Source organism: Cebus imitator, unplaced genomic scaffold, assembly GCF_001604975.1.
Source record: "Cebus imitator isolate Cc_AM_T3 unplaced genomic scaffold, Cebus_imitator-1.0 Scaffold92, whole genome shotgun sequence".
NCBI classification, from domain to species: domain Eukaryota; kingdom Metazoa; phylum Chordata; class Mammalia; order Primates; family Cebidae; genus Cebus; species Cebus imitator.
In genome coordinates, this window is record NW_016107407.1 from 12,828,365 (window position 1) to 12,844,878 (window position 16,514).

The 16,514-nt window shown below is 45.2% G+C and overlaps 1 protein-coding gene across 3 annotated transcripts in view; it reads left to right on the forward strand.

The window, feature by feature from the left end:
- The first annotated feature begins 1,556 nt into the window (after positions 1–1,556).
- The window catches only part of PIP4K2A (phosphatidylinositol-5-phosphate 4-kinase type 2 alpha), a 174,239-nt gene continuing 159,281 nt past the window's right edge, over positions 1,557–16,514 (forward strand). Inside the window, exon 1 of one of the 3 annotated variants that reach the window (XM_017535575.2) lies at positions 1,557–1,950. In XM_017535575.2, coding sequence (XP_017391064.1) covers positions 1,807–1,950 — 144 coding nt within the window. In that variant the 5' untranslated portion in view covers positions 1,557–1,806. Of the gene's footprint in view, positions 1,951–3,013; positions 3,088–16,514 lie in introns of those variants that run through there. The other 2 variants (XM_017535578.2, XM_037740975.1) reach the window with 2 other exon arrangements.

The following is a 16,514-nucleotide window of genomic DNA, read 5'->3' on the forward strand; positions in this document are numbered from 1 at the left end:
TTTTCAAACACATATTTATTGATTCAACCCAGCACCACAGCAACCATTATTCACTGATTCACCAGATATTTGGCAAAGCATTATCTTGTTTTTGTCAATCTTTAAAAAACGTAGGTGGGCCAGGTGCAGTGGCTGGCGTCTGTATTCTCAGCACTTTGAAAGGCTGAGGTGGGCAGATCTCTTGAGCCTGGGAGTTCAAGACTAGCCTGGGCAGCATGGTGAAACCCTATCTCTACCCAATAGAACTTAGCCAGGTTCATGCCTGTACTCTCAACTACTGGGGAGGCTGAGGTGGAAGAATCACCTGAGCCCGAGGAAGTAGAGCCTGCAGCGGACTGTGATTGCACCACTGCACCCGCAGCCTGGGAGACAAAGCGATACCCTATTTCAAGGGAAAAAAAAAAAATAAAAAGGCGGTATAGCTTACATTTATTTCATTGTTTAATATCAGGAGTGTTTTGAGTCTTTACTTTGAAGTTTGGTGATGTTTTTGTGACCAGAAATAATGCTGTAGGAACTTAACTCTTTTTTTAAATGTTAGCCTATGATAAATTTGGTTTTGTTATGTTGTTTTGCTTAAGGCGATAGTTTCCAAGAACCTATTCAGTGAGGACTGGTGGGCTGGGTCAGAGTAAATACATTGTACAGGATGAAGACCGCGGGGACGACATGGGGGCAGAAGGGTTATAGACATACTTGGAATGGCAGCTTTCTGAAGTAAGCCAGGTATTCTCATCATAATAAAGGGCGACATTTAGGTGTATCTGGAGGAAGACAGCGAACAGATTTCCATGGAAGGTGAATGCACTGGAAAACAGGCAGGGATGGCAAGGACCATGGTGATGGATTCCAAGTAGAAGATGCCCTTTGGGGCATGATTCCCCCGGTTAAGCCAAGGGCTCTAGATGAGGGTCCCAGGGTCCCGCCCTGGGCACGGAGTGGGGTGGCAGTGACAGCCCAGACTATTAGGTGGTAGTCTCCCTCTTGAATGACTCGAGGAGGCCCATATCGAGGGCCTGAAAGGCCCCACGGTGAACGGCACAAACGTATTAAGTTCATCTTAGGGACTGACCAGAAACGTGCCCAGGTCCTTCGCCTCGGTGCGGGGAAGCCCTGGTCTCCCTGCGGCATTTCGCACCTCGCTGGGTCTCCCGACTCGCGGCGTGGGCGAGCGCGGGTCCCTGAGCTTCCCTCCTTCGCCTGATCGACGCCTAGGGACTCCTGTCCCCAACCTCCCGCTCTGCCCACCCTGTCCTCTCCCTCCTCGGGGAGCTGCAGGGGACGCCAGGCGGGGTCCCCAGGCTCTCCGCGCGCACCCCGCGGCCTCCTCCGCGGGCGGGGAGCGAACGTCCCGAGCTCTCCCGGGCACAGGGGACGGCCTGGCCGCAGCGGAGCCGGGACGGGAGGGTGCAGCCTAACGGTCCGGCGGCCGCGCCCCGCGCCCCGCGCCCGGCGCCCCGCCCGCGGCGCCGCGGTCGCCTCCCGCCCTCCCGCCCCCTGCGTCATGACGCCGGCGCCCAACGCGGAAGCCGCTCGCGGAGCGCCAGGTCCAGCCGCGGGCTGAGCGCGGAGCCGCGGCGGGCGCGGGATCCGGGCCGGGGCGCGAGCCGAGCGCAGCCTGCCGGGCCGAGCAGGCGGAGCGAGCCGAGCGGGGCCGAGCGCGCCAGCGGCGGCAGCAGGCGGAGCGGAGCGCGGCACGCCGGGGCCGCCACCGGGGGGATGCGGCTACCTTCCCGGGCCGGGGTGTAGAGAGGGCGGGTCCCCGGCCTCGGGAGCGCGGTGGTGGAGGGGACGGAGGAGGCGGCCATGGCGACCCCCGGCAACCTAGGGTCCTCCGTCCTGGCGAGCAAAACCAAGACCAAGAAGAAGCACTTCGTAGCGCAGAAAGTGAAGCTGTTTCGGGCCAGCGACCCGCTGCTCAGCGTCCTGATGTGGGGGGTAAACCACTCGGTAAGGGCTTGGCTGCGGCGCGCGGTCCCCTTCCTCCTCCTCTTCTTCCTCCTCACTCCCCTCCTCCTCCGGCTGCAGCTGCTGCGGGGCGGGGAGCCCCAGCCTGCCCTGGCCCTCCGGCTGCTCGCCCGCCTCGGAGCCCCCAGCCCGGCGGCGCGCGCCCCCAAGCCCTCCCGGCCACCCGGCCACCATTTGCGCCCCATTTAGACCTAGGGCCCGGGACGGGGGTCCCTTGTGCATGTGAGTCTCACGGTTGGTGCCAGTGCCCATGCCGCCCCCCGTTCGCCCTCCTGCCCGCGGGTCTGTCCCCGCAGCCTGGGAAGTGGTAAGTTTGTGCGCGGCACGGCGCCGCTTCGGCTGTCAGCCCCGGCGGGGGCTGCTGGGGGCCGAGTCTCGGAGACCGCTGCCTAGTGTGGGGGCGGCGCGGGGCCCGCGTCCTCCGCCGGCGGGCGGGTGTACCTGTCCCGGGCTGGGCGCGGGCGAGCCTCCCACGGGGGCACTGGGGCGAGGATACCGGAGAGCGAGCAGATTTGGGGCAGCAGCTTTAGTGCTTAGGTCCTCTCTTTTTCCTTTAAAGGCAACATTATTAGGCACAATTCGGCTTTTTGGCAAAGCAGCAGCCGATGTAAATATGGCTCTGGCGTCGGGCGACATCCCTGCGCCTCTCCCGCATCGCCCTGCCGCTGTGCGGGCTGGAGAGCCCTTGGCGGGGAGTCTTCCTCCCCTCGTCGCCTACTTTGGGGAGCCGGGCAGAAGTCACCGACAGCGGAAGGGTGGCCGGGGTGGAGACGGCAGGCAAGGGTCCCGGCGGGCGCTGGCGGAGGGGGTCCGGAGTTGGCCGCACCCGCTGTGGTGGGGGGGGGGGGTGGGAAATGCTGGAGGAGAACGCGTGGAAAGGTTAGCGTCACTCACAGTCGGGGGTTGGAGGATGCGCTGCTGCGGGCTATGCGGACTGCGGTTCGAGGGTCTGAAATAGCCTCCTGCTGATCTGACAGCGAGAAACTCCTGCAGTTTTAATCCAGTTAGATAGGATCTGGAAACATGATCGGAGCTGTTGGCTCAGCCAGGAAAGTTTAAATGAGCCTGTGAATTTTGACCATGACCTTAGCCACTGCAGTCACTTAGCGCCTGGGAAAAGTGTAAGTCCGCTTCCCCTGCTTTTGATTTCGATGACTGTCTGTATGTCCTTTTCAGCGTAAAGGAAATGACAGAAAACCTTGTTGGTTTTTAAAAAAAGAACACACTCTCAATGTAGTGAAGTTGTTTAAAATGCCTCAAAAGCATCGTTTTTGTATTTTTCTTCCCCAAGTTGAGCAGGGGGAAGGGCAAAACAGTATCAGGATCGATCATGTTTGCATGGAGTGTTTTTGAAAAACTTGAGAAATGATTATTTTTATCCAGCTTAATGACTGATTCACTGAAGTTCATTTTAACTTTCTGACAACTTCTTCAGCTATTTGGGAGTGCAAGTTGTTGCAAGAACATGCATTACCACACCAAAAACTCCTCTCCAAGTTTTATTACAGAAAATGAAACGCTATTTTTCCTATGTAATAAGTTTACAATGTAGAGTTACATATAATTTTGGTAAGCTCTTTTATAATTTGTGTTATTAGTTTTGGGTCCCTTATTACTAGAATAGGAACATAATTTTTTTGAAAAAGGACGAATACTGTAGTGCTTACTCATATTTATGGTGCCTTTATCTCCTTTGGAGTTCTGGTGTTTTGGTATGGAGAGTGTTTCTGTCTTGGGGTTTAATTTAGTAAGATAGTGTCAACAATATGCTGCCAAAAAAGAGTGTGCTTTCTGGGAACTGGTCTGGATTCCGGTTTGCCTTAGAAAATCTTGTTCATGTTTTACTGTAACCACTTAAGTTGCTACCTTATATTTATGAATTGCTACATTTGTTTTAGAGTTTCTTGCTAATTGGAAATATTTTGAAACTGCTTAAGTGTTTCATAGTGTATGACTTGTAAATAGTATATATTTGGGATTATTTTCTTTTGCTCTCCAGAAAAGTTTGCAATTTTAAGTATCCACAACCAGAGGAGTGAAGTTTCCATTTCATGTATATCAATGTAAGCATGTTATTCATTCAGCAGATACATTGTGCACATACAGTGTCAGCTACTATGGGAAGGATTGCTAAAACACCTGTAATATTTTTGTCCAAATGTTTTTATTTTGAGGACTCTGAGTTGACATAAGAAAGGTCTCTTTCACAGGCTTCTTTTTCAAAATGTCTATTTACTATGTTATTTTTGAAAAAAGAATGGATGTGTAATATAAACATGAAATCTAAACACTTAGAGATACCATGTATTTCTGGTTTGATTTCATTTTCGGTGACAATGTCTGATATTATATAAATGTTTTATGTGACCTTCTGTGCACCACAGTTTTTAGTATAATCGGAGAATAAATACATCAACAGTCTGAACAAACAAGCATAGTGTTGTATATGAGCATCTTCCACATACTGTGGTAAAACGCTCATTGGATCGGCGCTTTAAATCTTAAAGTCTAATTGTTGACCTTGGGCATGTTAAGGTTAGGTTTTTGCATCAGTGTTTGCACCTGTGAACTAGGGCTGTTTGGATGATTTCCAGGTGGTTTTCTAACTCAAGATTCTACTGTTTTTTCAGTCTATGAGGTGCACAGTGTTATACTAGGATTCGTAGAATACTTTATAATACAAGTTGCCTTACTATTATAGCCTTCCAAATGCATCAACATTCAGGGAATTCTCAAGACTTTGACTAGATGGAAAGGAAATCTATGGTGATTTTAAGAGACTGTGAAGCAAGAGTTTGTTATATTGAATGTAGCTGAACTGCATTGCAGTCTATTAAGCCAAAGTCGATTTGATTGAAATGTAACAACTAGCAATTAAGGTGAAAATGTTCAAGTCTTCTGAGGTGGTAATGAAAATCTTGATTTGGGCAATAATCAGAGTTGGGAATAAGCCTGCCATTGTGTGGTTAATTTGAAATGTTACTGCTTTCTAACTTAAAATACCCATCAGTGAATGAATCATTGCCAATTTTTATTTTAAGTATTTTAAGCAAAGACTATAACTGAATACATAAAGGAAAAAGTGACTTAAGAAGGCAGTTTTGTCTTGTTACATTTAGAATTAAACTAAAAATGATCAAGCAGTAAGCATCTTAAGATGATATTTTAATAGTGTGGGGAGCATGTTGAAGGATACGAGCCAAGACGTGTTTTAAATAGATATTCTAAAAGACTTTTATACACAGTGCAATGTGAGCCTTTTAGAAATTAGTATTTTAAAACCTATATAAATATCCAAAGGAAAACATTATCTATATAGAGAAATCTGAAAGCACATAAAATTTATTTAAAACAAATACAGTATTTAGAAGTGGCCAAGTATTGATGTTAGAGGCTTTTGGTTTAAAGCTGTAGAAGTTTAAATGAGCTTTGGCAAACATTTTGTGTATTGAGGGGTTTGGGGGACCTATCACAGTAGAAGGAAAGATTGGACAAAACCATGTGAAGAGCTGGGTGCTGGAGAGTATGGGTGTGTGAGTGCGTGAGACTTTTCTGTACACTTTGGCTCTGTTCTCCTTCATAGCTGACTGGTTTCCTCCACAGAGCAGGGAATGAAGGGCTCCTGTATTTCACATTTTGTCATTTCTGCTCCCCGAAAGGGCTTCCTGTTTCTAATTTAGTTATAAAAATCCCATGGAAGGATTCCACTTGAGATTGGTCTAGCTTTGGTCATTTGTGGCCATCCCTTGGACTAAGTAGTTATAAAAACATGGCAGTGCCTGCCTGTTGGCCTTGGGGAAAGAACAGTCCCCTGAGAGGGGAAAGGGCCTGCCAGGCAGTGTCAGACAGGTCTCTGTCCTGCTAATAGAGCTGGATGCTTCTGGATGTCTTTGGGTACTTCCCATGGGCATCTGTAAGGGCCAGCCTGATGAATGCCGTGTGCTGTGGTGTGTGGATTGGAGAATTTGTGGTGTCCCTGGTGGAGCGTCAGTAGCTTTGATTATTTTCTCCACAGGCTCTGGGACTTGGAATAAAGACCATATTGGGCACATCATAATTTTTTGTTTAGGTTCATGGGTTTTTATTTGGGCACTGAAAAAAGATAAGGAAACTAAGGACCTTGACTTCATAGGATATAATAAAGCAATTAGATTAGAGTTATCTAGACATTAGTTGAAATTCTTGAGTGGAACCCAGCTACCATTCATTCAAGAACTAGTCTCCTCACACTATTTTTTTGTTCTTTTTAACCTTCAAAGGAAAGAAACACACCAAGTGGACATACAGAAAGTTTATTAGGGAAGTTGTTTCATACTCCCTAAAAGTTGGGATTATATCCAGAGAACAGAATACATTTCCTCTCCATTTATTAGATACTTTAGAGTGAACTTTAAGTATAAGTATTTATAAGTAAGTATAAGTATTTATACTTAGTGAACCCTAAGTATTTATACTTAACTACTTAGTGTTACTTAGTACTTAGAGTTACTAAACTTCATTACTCAGAATGATGCCCTATGTCAGGTCAATGATTTCTTTTTCCAGGTATCTTGATCTGCTGTGCTTTTAGAAAGGCTGCCAGCAAGAATTATAATAAACCACCAAATCTACCTTAAGTTGATTAGAAAATGCAGTCAGCCAGGGTAATTAATTCTGCTAGCATAGCCTTTGAAATACAAATTTTGGAATTGAAGGGAATTGGTGCAATTTGGCAAAAATGGTTTGTAGTTGGACAGATGAGGTTCATATGCTGACTTTGGCATTGATGGGATCTTTGAGCAGGTGATTTAGTCACTTCAGCCTCAATTTACATATTTTTAAAATGGAGATAATGAGGATGACCTCACAGGGTTGAGGGTTAAATGAGATACTGTATTTAAGGCCTAGCACTGTAATTAGCACATCATAAGCATTCAGTAAATGATGCCTAAAGGTAATAAAGTTCAAATGCAGTTAGGATAGTGATATATTAAAAGAACCAGATCCCTGTTTCTCAAAATTTAAGGGGCATATTCGTCACTTGGGGACTTTTAAAAAATGCAGACTCTGCTGCTGGGCAGGTGGCTCATGGCTCATGCCTGTAATCCTAGCCATGCATTGGGAGGCTGAGGCAGGAGGATCACTTGAGGCCAAGATTTGGAGACAAGCCTGGGCAGCATAGCAAGACTCTGTCTCTACAAAAAATTAAAAAACAGATGGGCGTGGCAGCACACACCTGTAGCCTGAACTATTCAGGAAGCTGAGATGGGAGGATCATCTGTGTCCAGGAGGTTCAGGCTGCAGGGAGCCGTGGTTGTACAGTGCACTCTAGCTTGGGTGACAGATCGAGGCTCCAACTAAATAAAAAATAAAATTAAAATGCAGAGTCTAATTCAGAGATCTGGTGGAGATGTTGCCTGAGTCTGTGATTTATCACACTCTTGAGTGGTGCCGATGCTGCAGGTCCACAGGCTGTATAGCAGTAGAAGGAAAGACTTCACCACTAAGGATTCCTCCCCCGGCCCCAACTGTATGTGATGAGCCCTTAGAAGAATAGTGGCCCCATGAGATTAGAAAATTTGGGAGAAGAAATTGGGAGTTGGAAAGGGACACAAGCAATTAAGATTTAAGAATGTGGAATTGCAGGTGGTGGTGGGTGGATCCTGCAGTTACAGTACTGTGTGGGATGCTGGAAAGGTGTGATGGGAGTTTGAGAGCCACTAGGGCTGGGATGGGCCATTGAGACCTGCCCATACAGAATCGGTAAGTCAGATCTCCACTGGAGGAGCGGGGACCCCGTGGACACTTAGCTTTGAAGTAAGGACAAAGGAAAAAGAAACAGGAAGCAAGAGAAAACAGAAGTTGGCAGAATTAGATGCTCCCAAGTGCTTGAGAGTCATGGCTGTGCCTGGGCTAAAGTGGTTGATGGGGGGGGAGGGTGTAAAAGTTTAAAGACCTAAGGAATGAATGAGTAGAAGTGGAGGCAACTCTTCTTTTTTGGGAGGTAAGTAGAAGGAAGATGTAAGGTGACATTGACATTTTGTTAGGAATACCTTGTAGTTTCCTTGACTCAGTCTCTTCGTTTCCATTCCCACCTCTGTGACTCCTAACCAGATTTGTTGCCCTCTTTCTTTGACTGATATTAAAACCTCCTAGTTTATTTCCCCGTTTCTGCATTTATCCACAATTGCTTTTCCTTTTCGTGCCAGGGACTCCTGTGGCAGTCCAGTGAAGGCCATAGATCCCTTCTCAGAATGAGGCTTTTAAAGGAATAAATGAAAATACAAAGGATATGTTCTACCAAGTTCAAGGATCCCTTTAATTCTATTCACGGACCACTTGGGAGTTCATGGAACCCCATTAAGAACCCTTGCAAGAATAAGATGGGGATAGTGTGGGGTGAGAAAGTGGGGAGAGCATGCAGCAGCCAGGAAGAATGCTCTGGGGGGGGAACATGCATAGGCTGAATTCATTACCTGCCTGGGTCACAGTGCCTAGTACTTGAGATTTACAGCTGTACCCTTAACCACTGAGCTGTGCTGCCTGGGCCAGGCTCAAAAATCATTCATTTCTTTGAGTTCTTTTATTTTCTTAGTCTTAAGAGCTGTTCTTAGATGGATAGAGTATTAGCTGTTAACATGTGAGAGAACTACTTGAAAAACTGTTTTTCCTTTACAGAAAGAAAATCATCGCTAATGTTCAAAGCATATGGGGAGAGAACAAATACATTATTTATGAAAAATGTAGGGATTTTTAAAACAATAAGTTACCTAAAGCTAAGCCTTGCAACTCTAAATCTTTATAGTTTTTCAGCTACCTGGGCACAGTGATTAAGAGCTCTAGAGCCAGTGTTTGGTTGGCTATGTGACCTTGAACAAGTTATTTTGTCTCTCAGTTCCTTGTTTATAAAAGGAGGTAATAATAGTACCTACTTTGGAAGTTTGTTATATGGGTTAAATTAATTCATGCCTGCAAAATGCCTAAATAGTTGCTGGCACATGGTAAGTTCTTAATATGCTAGCTGTCATTATTACTATTCTTTAAAATGGGGATAGGGTCTTGCTTGATACGTTGGCCAGACTGGTCTCAAACTTCTGGCCTGAAGCAATCCTCTCACCGCAGCTTCCCTAAGTGCTGGAATTAGAGGCTTGAGTCACTGTGCCTATTCAATTTTTTTTTTTTTAAGTATCTTAAATGCTAAGATGTAGCAAATTATTAGATTGTATGCTAAATCAGTGGTTACTTTATCCTGTTTCATAGTAGAATATCATCTTGTGTACTTTTGAGTTATGAATTACCATTTTAGAATTATCCTTGTGCCCTTGCTTTACTTTCTGTATCTATTTTGTTATCATGTTCTTTCTTGTATTTTTCACACTTCCACTAGCAATTAGGTTCTTTGAAGTGTCAGAAATCTAATTCACATTCATTACTTGGAAGTTGTGTCAGCTATCGACTTGATATTTCACCTTGTCTTTAAATACAGAGACAATGCAAGATGCATCAGATGCAAAATGAATATATTGTGGACCTTGTCCTGACATTGTGCATAACTGCAGGGGACACAGACATAAATATATGTACAAATAACTACAGTGTCCAGAATGCTAGGGTGAAGGGTATTAAATAGAGTGTGCAGAATATAGGCCTCATGAAGAAGACAACTTTGAGCAAAGGCATGAAGTAGGTGAAGGGCTTAGACATGAGGCAATTTGGGAGAAGAGCACTTCCAACAGAGGGCTCAGCTGGTGCAAAGGCTCTGAGGCTGGTGCTTGCTTGGTCTGTTATGACGACTGCAGGGAAGCTGGTGTGGCTGGAGCACATCAAGAGTGGGGTATAGCGGAAGGAGATGGGGCCAAGGTGCTAACTAGGACTGGATCATGATTACTTCTGCCTGGGGAACTTGGAGAAACCTTGAGAGGAGGGCCTAAAAGATTGAATAAAATCTTCCAGCTGCAGAAGATGGGTGACATGGTTCAGCTGTGTCCCCACTCACACCTAATCTTGAATTGTAGTTCTCATAATCTCCAGGTGCCACGGGTGGACCAGCTGGAGATAATTGAATCATTAGGACGGTTTTCCCCATCCTATTCTCGTGATAGTGAGTGAGTTCTCATGAGATCTGATGGTTTTATATAAGGGCTTCCCTTTCTGCTTGGCACTCATTCTTTTCCTTGCTGCTGCTATGTGAAGAAGGATGTGTTTGCTTCTCCTTCTGCCATGATTGTAAGTTTCCTGAGGCCTCCTCAGCCCTGCAGAACTGTGAGTCAGTTAAATCCCTTTCATTTGTAAGTTACCCAGTCTTGAGTATTTCTGCATAGCAGTGTGAGAATGGACTAATACAGTAGGGAAAGGCATATGCAGCCGAGGGTCCGACCGCTGGCAAAAGCAAGCAGCACGGAGAATATGAGTAGCTGGCTTTGGCTGTGGCTGTGGGTGCAGTGGCAGTCCACAGGAACCTGTTAGAAATGTAGAGTCTTGGGCCTCTGCAGAGCTGCTGGAGCAGAATGTACATTTTAACAAGAGCCGGTGATCAACAGCATATTTAAGTTTGAGAAACACCTATCAGGGTAAATCTTTGGTTTCAAGCCCGGAGGTTCCTTAGATGTGCCTCAGGGGCTGGTGGGAGGGGGCCGAGCTGGTGTTGGGAATTTAGCCTTACTTCAGTTTCCTCCAGAACAGCCTTGTTTTTGTTCTCATTGCCATCTCTCTCTCTGTTTTTTTTTTTGTTTTTTGTTTTTTTTTTTAAACTGGGGCACTGAATATAATATGTAAAGGGGGTAAAAAGTATCCTGCAGCCAAGAAGATTGAAAACCGCAGAGGAACATAATGAGAATGTCAGGAGATGGTTAAAAGGGGACTTTGGGGCCACCTTTGAAGGGCCAAGTAGTTGATGTTTGCCAGAGAAAAACCAACAGTTCTGACCAGGGTTTCTTTAAAATTTGCCACAAATCTCAAATGGCACTCGACCCGGAAGTTTTACTGCCTCTTTTAGTATCTTCTCTACTCTCTGAAGTCATTCTTCTTTTTCCGTTCTCCTTAAACTTCCACCTAGTGTCCTGTCCATCCTCCTCTCGGCGTGTAACCTCATTTAGAAAGCATTGAACAAATAGAAGCCATCAGCTTCTGCTCTTCCTACCATCCCATTTAAATTGTGGACAGCTGGGTCTGTCAGTCTGCGCACGTGCTGGAGGAGCTGCCCTGCCTGGTTTGGCAGCTGCTAGCCATACATGGCAATCTAAATTTCAGCTAATACAACTTAAATTTCAGTTTCTCCTATCAAGTGCTCAGTAGCCACATGTGGTTAGTGGTTACTGGATTGGACAGTGAAGACACAGACGATTCTCACCGTTGAACTACCTTCCACTGACCGGGCTCACTGCTCCAGCGCTTCCCATCTTGAAAGCAAAATAAACTCTGCAATAACAACAGAGGCTGTCCTTCACCCTTCGTCTCTCACTTTAGTTAGGGTCTTCTCAGGTTTTCTGTTCCTTTTTTTTTTTTTTTTTTTTTTTTTTTTTTTTTTTTTTTGTTTTTGTTTTTTTTTAAAAATGAAATATAAAAGTACAGGAAAAGAGCTGAAATTATAATTATTACTATTAATATTTTAAGAGACATGTTCTCTTACTTTGGCCTAGGCTAGAGTGCATGGTGCGATCATGGCCCACTGCTGCCTCAAACTGCTGGTCTCGAGCAGTCCTTCTGCTTCAGACTCCCTAAGTGCTGGAATTACAGATGTGAGTCACCGCACCTTCCCTGTTCCTTTTTCTACCAGGAGTGAAAGGCCTTGTCTAAAGCTGAGGTCTCCTGTTTCTGTAGAGACACCCTAGTCCCCACCCTCAAGTTCCCTGTCATGGTGTCCTTATTCCATTCTAGCTTTCACCTCCAGCATGCTAAGGAAGCTGCTCATGTCAGCATCACTGGCAGTGCTCATGTTTTCAAATGCAGGGGGCTCCTTTGTTTTGTTGGTTTCTTGTTTTCCTTCTGCTTCACTGGCCACTCCTTTGGCACAGGCTCCTCTTTTGCTCAGCCTGGAAATGTTGGAATGCCCCCGGCCTCTGACCAGGGTTGCCTTCTAAAATTACATTTACTTTACCTACAGGATCTCATTGAGTCTCATGGCTTTTTATACTGTTTTACGGTGATGGTTGAGAAATTTTTAACTTCAGCTGTGACTTTCCTCTCGCGCTCTATATTCAGTTTCTTACCAGGTATCTTCACATGAATACCTAATAGACATCTCAGATGTCCCAAGCAGGCCCTTGATAACCTCCCCACACTCCACCCAGTCCTCATTATGCCCTAAACTGGCCTCTTCCCATCTCAGAAAATGGACTACCGTAGACCCAGGTGTTCAAGCTTAACCCTAGGGACCAACCTTGATTACGCTTTTTTTCCCCCACTCCTTCCCCACATCCCATTTTTGAATCCTGAATCCACATGCTTCCCTTTTTCTATTTGAATCCTCTTTCTTAGGAACACTATGGTAGCCTCCTGTTTGGTCTCCTGGCATTCACTCTTGCCCTGTTTCAGTCTATCTTCTCTGCAGCATTGGCAGAGAAATCTTTCTGAATTGTACATGATTTTGTGTCATGTCCTCAGTTAAACCTTCCAAAGGTTTTACATTGCATTTAGAATAAAATCCAAACCTTTTCTGACCTGCAAGGTCTTACTGGGCTGGGCCCCCCCTTTACTCCTTGCCCTCATCCCACAATACCCTCTTCATGATTCCCATGTTCCAGCCACCCTGTGCGTTTTCTGTTCCTAAAGGCAAGCTCAGAGCAGCCACACACCTCCAATCTTTATTTTTCTCTTTGTCTGAAATGTTTTTCCCTCTTTTATTTTTATGTTTTTGAGACAAGGTCTCGCTGTGTTATCTCAGCTGGAGTGCAGTGGCACGATCATAGGTCACTGCAGCCTTGAACTCCTGGGCTCAAGTGATCCTCCTGCCTCACCCTCCTGAGTAGCTGGGACTACAGGTATGCACCACCATGCCTAGAAAAGTTTTAAAATTTTTGTAAGAGATGGGGTCTTGCTGTGTTGCCCAGGCTGGTCTCGAACTCCTGGCCTCAAGTAACCTTCGTGCCTCAGCCTCCCAAGGTACTGGGATTACAGGCATGAACAACCATGCCCAGCCTTCCCTCAGATCTTTGGATGGTTGGTTCCTGTTAGTCATTTTAGTCTCTTAGCCAAGGAGTTGGCTTCTGAGATGACCTTTCTGACCCTCTAAGCTAAGGGAGCCCCTCCACTATCACACTGTTATTTTCTCTGTGACACTTAACACTATCTGAAACTGAGTTGTTTACATATTTGTTTGTCTCCCCCAACTAGAACAATAAGTTCCATGGCAACTGAGACATTTTCTTATTTACTAGCTGTATCCCTGCACCTAGAACAGTGCATTTAGATAGTAAGTGCTCAGTGCGTATTGTTGAATGAATGAGTGGGGCTGGGATTCTAAACTCTAGGCCATTAGTGCTCAGGTGGTGCACCATGAGGCCTCCCACATTCAATTTTCATCAATGTGTACAGTTTATTTTTGTTATAATCAAGCATAGAGCATTTTGGAGCATTTTGCTGAGTGGGTTGTGCAATGCGTTAGAGAGTGGGGAAAACCTTGCTGCAAATTGGTGATAAGAGGTATGGGGTAACTGCAAGCCAGTGCCAAAGAAAGAGGTTATGTTTACAGCAGCATGCAAGAAGTGTGTCTTGTGAACATGACAGAGAAGATTCAGAAAGTAAACAGCTTTTCTCAAGCAATGTCAGATGTTGAAGGGCCGCCAAGTGAATTGCATGAAGAGTATGAATGCATCTCTAAATAATCCGAGATATTATGTAGAAGAGTGTGCTGCAGTGTTATTACTGACTTGTTCTTTTAATGGCTTCAGATATGCCTCTACAAATTCTAGTATTCAGAAGTGTGCTATAAGTTTAAGATTCCATAAACATTGTAAGAATAGCGATAATGGCAATATCTCAAGCCTTTGTGGGTCTTTCTAGTGTGTGTTGTTTCTGCTGGTTCCTCTTCATGCTGCTTTGTTGCCATTTATGTTTGGTTCATTTTGGCTCTAAGCTGCTCACTTCCCTTGGATAGTTTATTCAGGGAGCAGTCTTCAAGTCTTAGGGGTAAAGATGTATCCTTCCAGCGAGAATTGTTTGTTTTTGCCATGTCTAGGGTTACTGCAGACCAAGACCATTTGAAACTAAATTCACAGCTTAGAATTTTTTGGACCTCATGATTATGTATAATTGGGCTACATTCCCTAGGGTGGAATGGGTAGACCCATTGTAGCCTTATGAGAAAAGGTTTCCTGTTAGACTTCACACCTTGGATGGGCCCTAGGCTTGAGTCCTGTTCCTGTTAGCCTATGATGGTCCTGTCAACCATCAAAGCCCTTAGAGCCAAAGTGGCTTCCATGACTGACTGACTCTGTGCACTTCCAGTTTTCACTAAGATTTGGCAGGCCAACTCTCTCCTGTCTCTTCCAACTCTTTGATGCCTTCAAGAATATTTACTTATTTTCAGTGCAGAGCTGACCTAAATAACCCTATCAGCGGAAATGCAAATTGGTATCAGAGTTTCAAAAGAGGGAATCCAACAGTAAGTGGGACAGTGAGAAGCCAGAGCATGGTGGTGCTTCTGCGGCCTTCCAGGGATGGATCCCTGAGGGGAGTCAGTGGGACAGGAGGTGGGACTGCAAGAAGGAAGGAGGCCATTACTGTCCTCCCCAGGTGATGGGAGCCTGAGCTTGGGCAGGGGTAACAGACAAAGGATGTGCTTAGAGATATTTGGTGACTGTGTTAGAGAACAGATAGGAAAGAGTCAACAATGACTCACCTAGGTCAGTTTCTTACCATTCACACTCTTTGTTACATTATTGTTATTTGGGGGCTGTTAATTCCTGGCGGGGTACCCCTGCCCCTTTGCCATGACTGGGATCGTACATGCAGATACGATGAGACAGCAGAGGGTTAATAAACCTGCCCTGGGAGAGTTAGTGATAGGCTCTTGAAATTCTGCAAGAATTGAGTTAGAATTGACATGGTGGATGGAGAAGCTGGAAAAAACATGTTATAGGCAGAGTAATGCGTACAAAAGCATAAAGGGTATGTGGCATTTCCAGGGAACTGCCAAACCCTTCTTCAGGTGCCACTATACTTACCTCCTTCTGATTTTATGCTTTCATTCATTTCCATTCTTACGGACATGTTCTTATTTATATTACTTTTGTTTGTGTTAGTTTCTCTAGGCCTGGTCATCTGGGCTTAGACACATATTTGCAAGTTGCTAGACACCCTAACGTTCAGAGCTTAGTTTATCTGTAGTTTGTAGCAAGTAAGCCTTGCTTTTGTTTTTTCAACCTGGGCTTTAAGGAAGGTGTTTGGTATCAGTCAACTGAAGAATGACCTCTATAGCATTCCACATGACCTGCACAAAGGCTCCACATGGTGGGGGCAGGTGGGGGCTGGCATCAGTATTGCCACCTGCACACCATAGCAAGGGGCTGCATTAGCCAGAGACAGGAACCCTTTTTGTGAGTTGTCTGCACAGAGGAGGCTCATTTTCTGATGTGCACAGAGGTGCCTGTGTGCTAGCAGCTGCCCCGCTTTGCCCTGCTTTTCTCGGGTCATGCATCCAAAATTTCTCATGTCACATTCCCGAGCATTGGTGTCTTTGAAGGCGCTTTCAGGTGGTGTTGAGGCTGGACAGAAGAAAAAGTGGGCTTTATAAAGTCCCCTTGGGGAGCTGAATCTGCTTTAGAAAATGCACAGTTGTGGAGTCTTTGCTGCTGCTACATGAATGCCTCTGTAGCAGATTCACTTGTATGAGATTGGCATATCTGAAATGTGGCGTAGGATGTAGGAATTGGTCCATATGCAGTTTTCCTTGAGTACACCACTGCCTCCAAGTATCAGCAGCCAGGAGCAAAGTACACTAATACAGCCCAAGGCAGCAAGCCAGACTGGGAAGCAGGGCTGCATACCTTACTCTTGAATCTGTGTGCTTCCTCCCAAGTCCAGCAGCTGAGTGCTCCATCTCGGAAGTACTCATTTCAGGGTTCTCTCCAATCTTTGAGTATTTTGTACTAGTCTCTGTAACGTAGAAGTTTGATTACTCCTTATATTCTTTCCATCAAGTGAGCCTCACTTTTGTATTTCTAAAGTCCATTATATACTTGTTAGAAATTATGCTAAAATATTGTTTTTCTTTTTTTAGGATTTTTTATTTTTAAGCATTCTGGTGATAGTTTCATAGTTTTTGAGTGGTCTGCCTAAAATCTGGATTTTAGTGTGCGTAAAGCTTAGAAGTTTTTTAGAAATACATATATTGCATTACAATAAAAATGTTTGTATTTACAGTGTATTTTGAACAACTATTATCTCCAGGCTGGAGGCTTCCCAAAGAAAGATGTAATTATTGTTGGTTTTTTTGTTTCCAAGGATAAGCAGGTCTAGATGTGGTAGAAGCTGTGTTGTCTAAGTGGCCCATAGCCTAAAAGATTTGAAGATACTGCTGTAAACAAGCAGAAGATTAATTTCTTTGTGGGTTCTTTAAGTTTTGTTAC